The sequence below is a fragment of the Oncorhynchus mykiss genome, chromosome 25 (assembly GCF_057628025.1).
Source record: "Oncorhynchus mykiss isolate SJ-2025 chromosome 25, ASM5762802v1, whole genome shotgun sequence".
Classification (NCBI taxonomy): Eukaryota; Metazoa; Chordata; class Actinopteri; order Salmoniformes; family Salmonidae; genus Oncorhynchus; species Oncorhynchus mykiss.
Window position 1 is genome coordinate 20,985,309 of NC_143046.1, and position 14,692 is coordinate 21,000,000.

The 14,692-nt window shown below is 40.1% G+C and overlaps 1 protein-coding gene across 1 annotated transcript in view; it reads left to right on the forward strand.

The window, feature by feature from the left end:
* The first annotated feature begins 564 nt into the window (after positions 1-564).
* LOC110504399 (AF4/FMR2 family member 2) overlaps positions 565-14,692 on the forward strand; it is a 296,104-nt gene continuing 281,976 nt past the window's right edge. Inside the window, exon 1 of the mRNA XM_036970067.2 lies at positions 565-763. Within this exon, the coding sequence (XP_036825962.1) occupies positions 711-763 (53 nt within the window). The 5' untranslated portion in view covers positions 565-710. The remainder of the gene's footprint in view (positions 764-14,692) is intronic.

The window sequence follows — 14,692 nt, forward strand, 5'->3', positions numbered from 1 at the left end:
GTCTATGATCAGTCACCATGGGTCATAGATACTCTAAACACAGCTCCTGAACTTGCCCTAATCTATGATCAGTGAATAGTAATATGACCTTTGCATCTGGAAACAACTGTTGTGAATAATGCCAATGCATGGTAATGCACAATTATCAGACACTGGTTATAACAAAATACCGGTGTTGGCAGGGTAGCCTAGTGGTTAGAGCGTTGGACTATTAACCGGAAGGTTGCAAGTTCAAATCCTCGAGCTGACAAGTTACAATGGCCGTCATTGAAAGTAAGAATTTGTTCTTAGCTGACTTGCCTAGTAAAATAGAAAATTACTTATAATATTCTTTGTTATGATTTCCTCACAGACCCATTGATTTATTATTATTATTATTTTTTTTTACATCTATAGTTGTTTTTGACAGCTGACGTTTACACTTAAAATGGGTGGGACAAATAGAATTTTAGCTAATCTCAATTTGGACTACCCGGGCTCCGAGTCGCTGTTTCTGCCTGTCTCAAGCTCCGCCTTTTGTTCACTGTGAGCGGTGGAGACAGGAGGCAGTGGTGTTGTCCTTGCAGTGTGTGTCAGTTCGCCAGAGAGAACACCGTACAGCATAGCTAGTTACATTTAGCAGATCCACAGAATTGATATATGTAGACTGACGCATAGGCTACGTTGAGCAGGCACCGGTTCCTTCCTGAATCAGACAACGGGGACCAACCATGGACCTATTCGAGTTTGACTTCTTTAGGGACTGGGAACTGGAGCAACAGTGGTACGTACAAGTGTTTATTTTTATGTACATGATGTAGCTATTAACGTCTTTGTCAGAGGCTTTTTTCTGAAGACTAACCTAGCTGCGCTGCCACATCGATGCGCCCTGGCTTTTGGCGTTGGACTCCTGGAATGCTCGCATTCCTTCTCGGAATACATTAAAGTGAGAGATGAGTGTGAGGAATTATTTTAGAGCCCTGCGTGTCTGCGCTTTGCCTCTATTGTCAGATTGTGCATTGTAGGACTATGTCGCGCTAGGACGTATTCGGTGCGCACACACTCACATGGACCTATAGTGCCACCTCATGAATGGGGGAAGTTCACAGTTGCTGGTTTTGCTCTCTGTAAATGTCAGTTTGAAATCGGGATCAGTCGATGCGTAATTGTATAGTTTACACCCTAAACACGCGTTTCATAGGGGTTTTATTGAGGTCGCCCATGTAGCTACTGTGGTGAATTGCATGACAACTGAATCAATTGTCCTTGTCTGTCTTATTGTTGTTTTAATACCCCAGCTATTATTTGTCAAATGCTCTGCTCTAAAACACAATTTAGACTATTTGTGTAGGCTTATTGTCAGGTTTGATTTGTAATGGATTGTATCGATTCAATGGGACATATCGCTATCATTATAATGGCCTATCACGGTGGTTTATTATGACAGTCTAAGTTTACGCTGCTCCACATCTGGTCAGCGATGTGCAATATATTCGGTAGGCTACCTATTACAATAATAATATTTTTAACCAAATGATGATAGAATTTCTAATAATTTCAATTTCAGCCCAGTTTTAAGAGAATCCGTGGCATCAAAATGAAAGTATATTAACATTACTAGTGCTAGTAACTTTAATTTGGAAGCCATTGATTCCCTAAAGATTGGGATGTTCTATTCCCGGTCGGAAGTAGCACCATCACAGAGAGATACTAGAGGGCAAATAACTGTGATAACACAACCCATGACAGTAGGGACCAGCCTGCAGGATTTGATCCTTCCATTCTCCCCATGATTGGTAGCCTATCACTCATTTTTGTTTTCATTCTAGTCCATTCAACCCTCTTAGTTTTCCTCTCCCCACTCCCTCACACGATAGTATTTGATGTGCCTCAATAGAAGGATTTCAACCACATAATAATTAAGTCCTGCATTAATTGTTTTATTTTTTTATAATCTTAGATGAATATACTAGGCCTAGCCTAGTGTAGCCGATACAACAACCTACTGTGCATTTTGACTGTTCAATTACCACGCGACTACAGGGTTTACTAAACGTGGTTGGTTCCATTGCTGCTTTATTGATTTTTTGAGACACCTCTTTGCTTTAGTTGTTTTCTTTTAAATTCTTTCAATTCAAATCATGCCTCTTCATCACGTCCCCTCTACCTCCGAGACTGGAATGGAATGTGTACACAAACAACTCATTACAGCTTTCCATCAAAATACATTGTTTTTTTTCAATGTCATGTCCCTGGTTGTGTTTCACGAAATTATGAGTGATTGAGCATAATTTCATGCGCGGTAGTTGGTTTATAATAGTTGGTGGGATTTTAATTTTATAATGTTAATTGTTGGTTGTGCATTAGTTTAATTTGACCACAGTACCACGATCTACAGTGTGATCTGGTTATTTAACAGATCTACCAGCAAGAGTTACATACTTTAATATGGGTTACCTTGGTATCAATGTTGAGCGATTAACTAACATTTTTTTTTAAACAACTATTTGAAATACGTTTTTTCTGTGAGCTCAATGCGCACAGTGCACAGTTTCTCGAGAGAAACATCTGACCCAGCCTGAACTGTGTGATGTAGTAGGGAGTTTTAGTTTCCAACAGGCCAATATTCTACATAGTTTAGCGCATAAAACGTGGTAATTAACTTCAATAACCATGTTTATATCCACAGTTTTTATACGAATTAAGCCATACCATATAAAAAAAAGTCACGACAGCTGTGATGGAACAGGTCATTTGTTTGTTTGACATGGTGGGATCTTTTTGTGTCCGTACAATTAATTCTGCGAGAAATGGTGGTACAAATGCATTTAAGCTCAACAATGGATTTAATAACCGTCATATCGAAGTACATTTTGAGTTACGCGATGATATGGTGTGTGGTCCTTCCACTACGAGCATGCAGTTTATTAGGTTACAGATCCGGCTGTTCTGTTTTTTGTGTTTTGCATGTTACTGTTAAAAAAAAGAGTTATGATGAGCTTCACAATGTGTTGAAAGTGCACGGTGAACTTGATGTTCATTTCCAATAAATATCGAGGGTATTTTTTTATGTGACAAATACAAATATTCTCGTTTTTATCCATAGTAATCTCATCGTGTAGACTAACCTACCTGCAGAGCCTACACGCAATGTATCTGCAAACTGTTGGCCAGAGCGCATGCGCGAAGACCAGAGGAGGCACATTTGCTATTTAACTTAACCGTTTTTGTGACAAAAGTATCCGTAGAGCTGAAAAGGCGCTTGAAACATATTGAATTTTAGATTTTTTTTCGGTACATGAACATTTAAGCGAAAAAGTACATTTTGTGTGTACTACGTCATCACGCACTGATGTTTTATCTACAAAAAGTCAATTTGGTGGAAACACAACACTTGTGGGAAATGCACATATGTTCTTTATGCGGATTCTATTGTATTTGCATGAAAATCTGTTACCAATTGGATGGAAACCTAGCTAATGACCATAATCCATTGCACATCTACTTGTCCGGTTTGTGTTTATTTTACGCCTGCTGGAAGAGACAGAAGAATGCATGATCGTGAGGGGATATAGCGAGCAGCTGTTACTTTGGAAGGTTTTTACCTGAAAATACATGATCTAAATAATTGTTTGTTGGTATTCAGCAGTCATAAAAGTATATCTTATTTACTTTGAAGAACTACTAAAATAGTGATTTTGTCAGACAGCATAGACAGCAGCTCTATAGAGATGAGATGTTGACTTGGAGTGAAATAATAAAGTAATCAAATAAAACTAATAGTTTATTAAAGTAATGTGAATAAATGATGGTTAATAAGTGTTAAAGCAGTAATGGCCAGTCACTACCATCATGGGACTTTTAATAATAGTTTTGTTTCAACCCATATAATTTAAGCCGAAATCAGAAAACCGTGATTCTTTATTACTAATCGTACTGACCTCAAAAATCACTAATCACTCAGCACTACTTGCTATGAAATAATTCAGCTTGAAGGACAAGGGTAGCTGAGATATGTTTGTTTACATATATTTTTATTACAGAAAATAGGAAATCCTCTCACATGATGTAGATGATTCCCATTGATTGATGCCTGCCATTACTGCTTTGGCTTCATCAATAGTTTTCTTTCTCCGCTTCACAACTAGAACTTGTGATAGTGATGTAAAATTATGTCCACCTCTTAAGCCAAGGGCAACACGGAAATTGATTTCAATTTGATTACTCTCATGCTGGTTTTTGTACAGCAAGTGTTGGGTTTAATCAAGTCAAGGGGAAGGGGAGAGGGGGAGTGAGAGACTAACTGTACAGAGGGAGAGACTGTGTGTACAGAGGAAGACACTGTGTGTACAGAGGAAAAGACTGTCTGTACAGAGGGAGAGACTGTCTGTACAGAGTGAGAGACTGTCTGTGCAGAGGGAGAGACTGTCTGTACAGAGGGAGTGACTGTCTGAGAGTGCCACTATGCCTTGCCAGCAGCAGTAGAGAATAGGCGTCTGGGTTCTTGGGACGGTGGTGTAGTAGGGCTTTACTCCAATCTGCAAGTCATATATCATGGCCTCACCACCAGTAATAGCAATCATTTGATGATAGCCATGGTTCTCCCTTTCTCTCCATAATGGTTTCTTGTCACTCGAGGGGGAATTAACAGATAGACAGGCAATTGACGCTTGTGTGTGGAGATATAAGCCTGGACTACTGTATTGTACATAGTGATGCCTCATTCTGTTGGCATTGTGAGGAGAAATGATAGCTCAATAAAGTACCACCTACAAATCATTTGTGCTAAAGCCTGTTTTATGGACATCCACACCTTGGACTGGGTTTAACTTGATCCTTTTAATTAGGCCTAGCTATTTATTGTCACTTTCTCTTTTCATTGTCTAGCTTCATTATTAGTTGACTGATCCTCAGGGATTACCCTGACTTCAGTGTCTCGAGAAATATACATTTCCCCTTTTACTGGTACTTCTCAGCAGGGATTGCTGTCCAAATAATTCAGTTTTATTTGTCTTGAAATGCGTAAAGCCTCACAGCGTTGCCGGACGATGAGGAGAGAAAAAGAGAGTCTATTGAGGCAATGTGTGTATTGGATATGTAACGGGATACTGGCAAGGTCCCCCCTGCCTGGTGAACCGGGATGGAAGGGAAAATAACATTTTCAGTCTACTTCTACTGATAGTCTCATCAAAGGGGCCAAAACTCTGTAATTCTCTGTAATGTGTCTGGCAGAATAAGCTGCTGTGGCAGCAATATTAATAGATAAAACACTTCTGAATCTAACAGTATAAAGACTCATTTAGACAGATCAACGAACCATTGTAATTATTATACAGCTGACTGTAATGTAATTAAGACATTTGAGCAAATACCTACATTAGAAGTGGATGTGAGGTGTACAGAGTGGGGACTGTTATGTAGACATAGACATTTAAAAGCATTTAGCTAAACCCGCAATAACATCTGCTTAACATGTGTATGTGACCAATAAAATTGGATTTGATTTGGGACATAATTGTGTCTTATTGCTGTAATATAGAGCGTCCATAGAACAGTAGTTGTTGTATGAAACAGTGGGTTTATGTGGCTGTTTATGTAACCACAGTTATATATATATATATATAGTGGGGAGAACAAGTATTTGATACATTGCCGATTTTGCAGGTTTTCCTACTTACAAAGCATGTAGAGGTCTGTCATTTTTTATCATAGGTACACTTCAACTGTGAGAGACGGAATCTAAAACAAAAATCCAGAAAATCACATTGTATGATTTTTAAGTAATTAATTAGAATTTTATTGCATGACATAAGTATTTGATCACCTACCAACCAGTAAGAATTCCGGCTCTCACAGACCTGTTAGTTTTTCTTTAAGAAGCCCTCCTGTTCTCCACTCATTACCTGTATTAACTGCACCTGTTTGAACTCGTTACCTGTATAAAAGACACCTGTCCACACACTCAATCAAACAGACTCCAACCTCTCCACAATAGCCAAGACCAAAGAGCTGTGTAAGGACATCATGGATACAATTATAGACCTGCACAAGGCTGGGATGGGCTACAGGACAATAGGCAAGCAGCTTGGTGAGAAGGCAACAACTGTTGGCGCAATTATTAGAAAATGGAAGAAGTTCAAGATGACTGTCAATCACCCTCGTTCTGGGGCTCCATGCAAGATCTCACCTCATGGGGCATCAATGATATATATATATATATATATATATATATATATATATATAACCTCAATTCTACATTTTATAAAGCATGTTTTTAGTTCTGGTCAAGAATTATTGCAAGAATTTTTCACAATTTTCGAAAGCTGTGCCTTGCAGTCCCTTTTCTGCAGGTTATTCACAGGGATGTAGTTTTCTCAAGGTCTCCAACAGACCCACCACATTCCACCCTGGTGCACAGACCACAGCTGGGGGCCACATATTATAATGTGTGCCTGAGGAGCCTCTCTCAATGCCAATCTCATTTGTGCCCGGCATGAAGAGACAACCATGCCAGGCGGCCTGCTGGCATCTCTCTGTCCGTCCACCTCCTCTCCGCTCTGTCGCCGTGACACGGACTCACAGCAGTTGGCATCCTGGATCCGGGAGGTGCCTGCCAAGTCCGCTGCCTCGAGGACTCGCTCTGCCATCTGCCAACGAGCGGCGAGTGCTGTGGAATGATAAAGCAGAGCCTGTCAGTGATCATGTTCTGTGGAGACTAAAGGTGAGAGTGGCACGGCCCTTCTGCCCTCCGGTCCAGTGTGCAATTAACAAGTTCATCTGGAGCAGCTCTTCCTGTCAGAGCTGGGAGACCTCACCTCACTAACATCCACCTGGCCTCGGCCAAGAGCTGAACTGAAGCTGGTGGAGCGGAGAGGCCGGGGAGGGGGGCAGTATTTGATGTGTGTCTCAATAGAAGGATTTCTTTTTTTATCCTTGGCTGGGTGTTAATAGCCTGTGGTGGAAAGTGTATATTTCTGTGATGGAGAGGAAGTGATTCAAGATAAGGTAACACAGTAAAGGAATAGTCTTTGACTGTCTAGTACAGCCATGTCATAGAGACTAGCTTTACCTGTGGACACATACTACAGAGCTATGGGATCACAAACCACCCACTCTAATACACTTCTGCATCATAATCAGAAAGCACGTGACTACCTTCACCCACCCTTAACCCTGACGAAGGGACCACTCATACCTCATCACGCCTGTCTGTCACAGTTTATCAGGCCTTACTCAGCCCTCCAATAGTCCCTCACTACAGTGGTGGAGAAGAGAAGAGAGGAAGAGAGGGCATTCACTAAGACTGGGCTCAGGGGGATAAGACCCTTCCACTGCCAGTTCCTTCACTAGCGGCTAGCCCAACTCCAGCTAAGCTCCTGGCTGGCACAACCTACAGTTAATAACTCTGCACTAATTACCACGGACCTAATAAGGACAGTAGTGATGGCCAAATTGAGGTAAATGGGGCTTGGCCAAGCAGAAGCTTGACACTGTTCTTATGCTGCCATGTGTAGAAAGAGCAGAGAGGACAGACCGATGTGGAGGAGTCAATAATCTATGCACGCTTGAATAGACAGACGGGTTTTAAATATTCAAAACTATTGACCATATGTACTTGTGGCGAGTCTTCCCTCCTACTAATCTGTTGCAGTTTTGTAATACTTAGTTCATCATCATGTTACTTTCTTTGAACTATGTTCTTCTTTGATGAGGACTATGTAGTGTATTACATCAAGCCCTGCTTAGAGGACGCTCTACAAACTCTGGGAATTGAGTTTTCTTGAATTCCAGCTGAGAGGACTTGAGCAAACTGTCAAACTCTGGGAATTGAGTTTTCTTGAATTCTAGCTGAGAGGACTTGAGGGCACATTTGCAAGCCTTCTATGCGCTAGTTTCCCTTTGGGGAGAAGTGCTGCTATATTATGTCCTGGATTTTCTCTGTGTGCATCAGCTTTTGATGGACTTTCATATATTTAGTTATACTTCATTCATTCTGTTGTTGTTAAGCCTTACCACCAAAACAGTTAACATTGTTAACATTTCTCAGAACAGTACGTGTTAGAGAAGTTAAGTAGGTCCATTAGAGCAAAGCAGGAAATTAAACTAACAGCCCTGACATTTTCTCTCGTCAGCCTCCAAGGTTGTATTAACTTGGTAGAATAAACCCACTTCTGAGATAATCATTTAAATGATAATTGAATGAAACAAGCAAGAAATACAGTGAAAATAATTTAAATCTATGAGCACGGGTCCTCGACAAGGCTGCCATGTTGCACTGTCACCTGATTGGTCGGGCTCTAGTTTCAGTATCTCTGAGTTAATAGCATACCTTTACTTTCCAACTACGAAGGCCAAGTGCCTCCATTGAAAGCACTGTATGACAAATAAGATGATTCAGTGGAGCCAGGCAAGGAACGGTCAAGATTTGTTCTCTCATGGTAAGGTTTGCTTTCGGATGACCTTTAGTGATTGGTCCAGTGTGAGCCAAAGGAAATGGCTAATTCTTTCAATAAAATCTATGATATTAATGGTCATGTGGAATAAGTAACAGGATGTGCTTCCTCTGCCAGAGAGCAGAGCTTGTTGTGACATTATTTCACTGTTTGTGTTTAGAAGCCGATCTGAATAGTGTTGATATGCCACATAAGTAACGGTCTAACATGTACAATGTAATGACCTTTACAGAATACATGTTTACTAATACTGTACTTCAACTCCCTCTAGGCTTTGTCATCACAGGCATGCTTTGCCTTAGAGTACAATACAAAAAATGTAATATTATTCATCTACAATTAATACTGTTAATCATGAATGAGCTAGTACAGTTTATGATGGAACACGTCCCACTCCCTGAATGCACGCAACATTGGATTGTGTTGCTTCCTCCCCCCTTCCTCATCCTCACTGTAGAAAAGGGAGAGGTAACGTTAGCTAGTGGAATATATTTGCAGGCCCTCCTGTCCTCTCTGACAGAGAGCACAAAGGAAGCCTAGTGTCGGACTGCTTGTGAATGAATCACACCTTGTTTGTTTGGGGAGACAGAGCAGCAGTGAGAACTGTTGAAGCTCTACACGCCAAACACCTTTGCAAGAGGAGGAGCATCAACCGTTTACCCAGGCCCCTCTAATCAACCTTTATTTATCACAGTATCAGTCTTAATTAGAGTTTTGTGTACCATTTTACCAATGTGTACAATGTGCTTTCCCGTTTTCTCAATGCTACTATTCAGTTATCACTTGTCTCAATGCTATTCATTCTCTGTCAGGTGCGACCTATTCAGAGTTGTAGTGTACGCAGTCTTTTCAGTATTCCCCATGTATTGTTTACATACGGTTTTATTACCACAAAAATAAATAGTTTTATTACCACAAAAATAAATAGTTTTATTACCACAAAAATAAATACACCTAAAATAACTTAAATAGAGATCTGCTTTGTTCGAGTCCCTGTGCTGTTAATTGTAGTGGGCAACCAAATGACTAACATGGAGAGGAACAGGCTGCTATTATCTGAAGAGGGGAATACACTAACCTGGTGATTGGGACATTTTGATGGGAGCCAATCTAGGTTGAGCTTTAGGCCCCTTAACATTCAGTTGAGACTGAGACTCACTTAAAACTAATGCAATGGTACTGTAGAGAATATGAACCATTGGGCTTAATACATAACACAATGCATTTGTACTTTCCTCATTATGTAAAATATGAAATAATTTATTGCACTCAATTGGTATTTTGAAATTGTAATAATAAGTAATTTCCCTATTACAATATCACAATATATTTTGCATTCAGAACATCCTGAAATGCATATTCAATGGATTATATTGGGAATTGAATTAATTAAATATAATGTTTTCCTCAACATTGAACAATACATTTTATGGATATTACAATGGCATTAAACATATGCTATCAAAGTAGACTTCTAATGCTGTTATTTGTATTAGTCCTCTGTTATTTGTCCATTGTCAGATGAAGCACTTTTCTCTGGATAAAGTCAGTAGCTTTCCAGCTCTTTAAGGAGTTATTTTCCTAATATTACAGTGGAGAGAAGGGGGTCAGGGTAAACCCCATTAAGTCAGGCAGTTTATGTGGTTTAGTAACACCCCTCATCACACTACAAATCCAGAAGGAAACACATCTCATGCTGGGAAGCACTATGTTAGTTGTTGCAGTAGAATAACTGTACTGTGGACTTTTCCCATAGCTGTCCTCTGATAAAGTATTGCCCTTGTGTTGAATCACTGTGATAAATTCAGCGGAATAGAGCTATTACCTTCTGAGCCTAACCTTCTGAGGTTTCTATGTTAAGACACATAGCCTACCTAACCTTCTGAGGATTCTATGTTAAGACACATAGCCCAACCTTCTGAGGTTTCTATGTTAAAACACATAGCCTAACCTTCTGATGATTATATATTAAGACACATAGCCTAACCTTCTGAGGATTCTATGTTAAGACACATAGCCTAACCTTCTGAGGTGTCTATGTTAAGACACATAACCTAACCTTCTGAGGTGTCTATGTTAAGACATAGCCTAACCTTCTGAGGTTTCTATGTTAAGACACATAGCCTAACCTTTTGAGGTGTCTATGTTAAGACACATAGCCTAACCTTCTGAGGTTTCTATGTTAAGACACATAGCCTAACCTTCTGAGGTGTCTATGTTAAGACACATAGCCTAACCTTCTGAGGTTTCTATGTTAAGACACATAGCCTAACCTTCTGAGGTGTCTATGTTAAGACACATAGCCTAACCTTCTGAGGTTTCTATGTTAAGACACATAGCCTAACCTTCTGAGGTTTCTATGTTAAGACACATAGCCTAACCTTCTGAGGTTTCTATGTTAAGACACATAGCCTAACCTTCTGAGGTTTCTATGTTAAGACACATAGCCTAACCTTCTGAGGTGTCTATGTTAAGACACATAGCCTAACCTTCTGAGGTGTCTATGTTAAGACACATAGCCTAACCTTCTGAGGTGTCTATGTTAAGACACATAACCTAACCTTCTGAGGTGTCTATGTTAAGACACATAACCTAACCTTCTGAGGTGTCTATGTTAAGACACATAGCCTAACCTTCTGAGGTGTCTATGTTAAGACACATAGCCTAACCTTCTGAGGTTTCTATGTTAAGACACATAGCCTAACCTTCTGAGGTGTCTATGTTAAGACACATAGCCTAACCTTCTGAGGTGTCTATGTTAAGACACATAGCCTAACCTTCTGAGGTGTCTATGTTAAGACACATAGCCTAACCTTCTGAGGTGTCTATGTTAAGACACATAGCCTAACCTTCTGAGGTGTCTATGTTAAGACACATAGCCTAACCTTCTGAGGTGTCTATGTTAAGACACATAGTCTAACCTTCTGAGGTTTCTATGTTAAGACACATAGCCTAACCTTCTGAGGTGTCTATGTTAAGACACATAGCCTAACCTTCTGAGGTTTCTATGTTAAGACACATAGCCTAACCTTCTGAGGTTTCTATGTTAAGACACATAGCCTAACCTTCTGAGGTGTCTATGTTAAGACACATAACATAGAAACCTCAGAAGGTTAGGCTAAGACACATAGCCTAACCTTCTGAGGTGTCTATGTTAAGACACATAGCCTAACCTTCTGAGGTGTCTATGTTAAGACACATAGCCTAACCTTCTGAGGTGTCTATGTTAAGACACATAGCCTAACCTTCTGAGGTGTCTATGTTAAGACACATAGCCTAACCTTCTGAGGTTTCTATGTTAAGACACATAGCCTAACCTTCTGAGGTTTCTATGTTAAGACACATAGCCTAACCTTCTGAGGTGTCTATGTTAAGACACATAGCCTAACCTTCTGAGGTGTCTATGTTAAGACACATAGCCTAACCTTCTGAGGTTTCTATGTTAAGACACATAGCCTAACCTTCTGAGGTTTCTATGTTAAGACACATAACCTAACCTTCTGAGGTGTCTATGTTAAGACACATAGCCTAACCTTCTGAGGTGTCTATGTTAAGACACATAGCCTAACCTTCTGAGGTTTCTATGTTAAGACACATAGCCTAACCTTCTGAGGTGTCTATGTTAAGACACATAGCCTAACCTTCTGAGGTGTCTATGTTAAGACACATAGCCTAACCTTCTGAGGTGTCTATGTTAAGACACATAGCCTAACCTTCTGAGGTGTCTATGTTAAGACACATAGCCTAACCTTCTGAGGTGTCTATGTTAAGACACATAGCCTAACCTTCTGAGGTGTCTATGTTAAGACATAGCCTAACCTTCTGAGGTGTCTATGTTAAGACACATAGCCTAACCTTCTGAGGTTTCTATGTTAAGACACATAGCCTAACCTTCTGAGGTGTCTATGTTAAGACACATAGCCTAACCTTCTGAGGTTTCTATGTTAAGACACATAGCCTAACCTTCTGAGGTTTCTATGTTAAGACACATAGCCTAACCTTCTGAGGTTTCTATGTTAAGACACATAGCCCAACCTTCTGAGGTTTCTATGTTAAGACACATAGCCTAACCTTCTGAGGTGTCTATGTTAAGACACATAGCCTAACCTTCTGAGGTTTCTATGTTAAGACACATAGCCTAACCTTCTGAGGTTTCTATGTTAAGACACATAACCTAACCTTCTGAGGTTTCTATGTTAAGACACATAGCCTAACCTTCTGAGGTTTCTATGTTAAGACACATAGCCTAACCTTCTGAGGTGTCTATGTTAAGACACATAGCCTAACCTTCTGAGGTTTCTATGTTAAGACACATAGCCTAACCTTCTGAGGTGTCTATGTTAAGACACATAGCCTAACCTTCTGAGGTTTCTATGTTAAGACACATAGCCTAACCTTCTGAGGTTTCTATGTTAAGACACATAGCCTAACCTTCTGAGGTTTCTATGTTAAGACACATAGCCTAACCTTCTGAGGTTTCTATGTTAAGACACATAGCCTAACCTTCTGAGGTGTCTATGTTAAGACACATAGCCTAACCTTCTGAGGTGTCTATGTTAAGACACATAGCCTAACCTTCTGAGGTGTCTATGTTAAGACACATAACCTAACCTTCTGAGGTGTCTATGTTAAGACACATAACCTAACCTTCTGAGGTGTCTATGTTAAGACACATAGCCTAACCTTCTGAGGTGTCTATGTTAAGACACATAGCCTAACCTTCTGAGGTTTCTATGTTAAGACACATAGCCTAACCTTCTGAGGTGTCTATGTTAAGACACATAGCCTAACCTTCTGAGGTGTCTATGTTAAGACACATAGCCTAACCTTCTGAGGTGTCTATGTTAAGACACATAGCCTAACCTTCTGAGGTGTCTATGTTAAGACACATAGCCTAACCTTCTGAGGTGTCTATGTTAAGACACATAGCCTAACCTTCTGAGGTGTCTATGTTAAGACACATAGTCTAACCTTCTGAGGTTTCTATGTTAAGACACATAGCCTAACCTTCTGAGGTGTCTATGTTAAGACACATAGCCTAACCTTCTGAGGTTTCTATGTTAAGACACATAGCCTAACCTTCTGAGGTTTCTATGTTAAGACACATAGCCTAACCTTCTGAGGTGTCTATGTTAAGACACATAACATAGAAACCTCAGAAGGTTAGGCTAAGACACATAGCCTAACCTTCTGAGGTGTCTATGTTAAGACACATAGCCTAACCTTCTGAGGTGTCTATGTTAAGACACATAGCCTAACCTTCTGAGGTGTCTATGTTAAGACACATAGCCTAACCTTCTGAGGTGTCTATGTTAAGACACATAGCCTAACCTTCTGAGGTTTCTATGTTAAGACACATAGCCTAACCTTCTGAGGTTTCTATGTTAAGACACATAGCCTAACCTTCTGAGGTGTCTATGTTAAGACACATAGCCTAACCTTCTGAGGTGTCTATGTTAAGACACATAGCCTAACCTTCTGAGGTTTCTATGTTAAGACACATAGCCTAACCTTCTGAGGTTTCTATGTTAAGACACATAGCCTAACCTTCTGAGGTTTCTATGTTAAGACACATAGCCTAACCTTCTGAGGTTTCTATGTTAAGACACATAGCCTAACCTTCTGAGGTTTCTATGTTAAGACACATAGCCTAACCTTCTGAGGTGTCTATGTTAAGACACATAGCCTAACCTTCTGAGGTTTCTATGTTAAGACACATAGCCTAACCTTCTGAGGTTTCTATGTTAAGACACATAGCCTAACCTTCTGAGGTGTCTATGTTAAGACACATAGCCTAACCTTCTGAGGTGTCTATGTTAAGACACATAGCCTAACCTTCTGAGGTGTCTATGTTAAGACACATAGCCTAACCTTCTGAGGTTTCTATGTTAAGACACATAGCCTAACCTTCTGAGGTTTCTATGTTAAGACACATAGCCTAACCTTCTGAGGTTTCTATGTTAAGACACATAACCTAACCTTCTGAGGTGTCTATGTTAAGACACATAGCCTAACCTTCTGAGGTGTCTATGTTAAGACACATAGCCTAACCTTCTGAGGTTTCTATGTTAAGACACATAGCCTAACCTTCTGAGGTGTCTATGTTAAGACACATAGCCTAACCTTCTGAGGTGTCTATGTTAAGACACATAGCCTAACCTTCTGAGGTGTCTATGTTAAGACACATAGCCTAACCTTCTGAGGTGTCTATGTTAAGACACATAGCCTAACCTTCTGAGGTGTCTATGTTAAGACACATA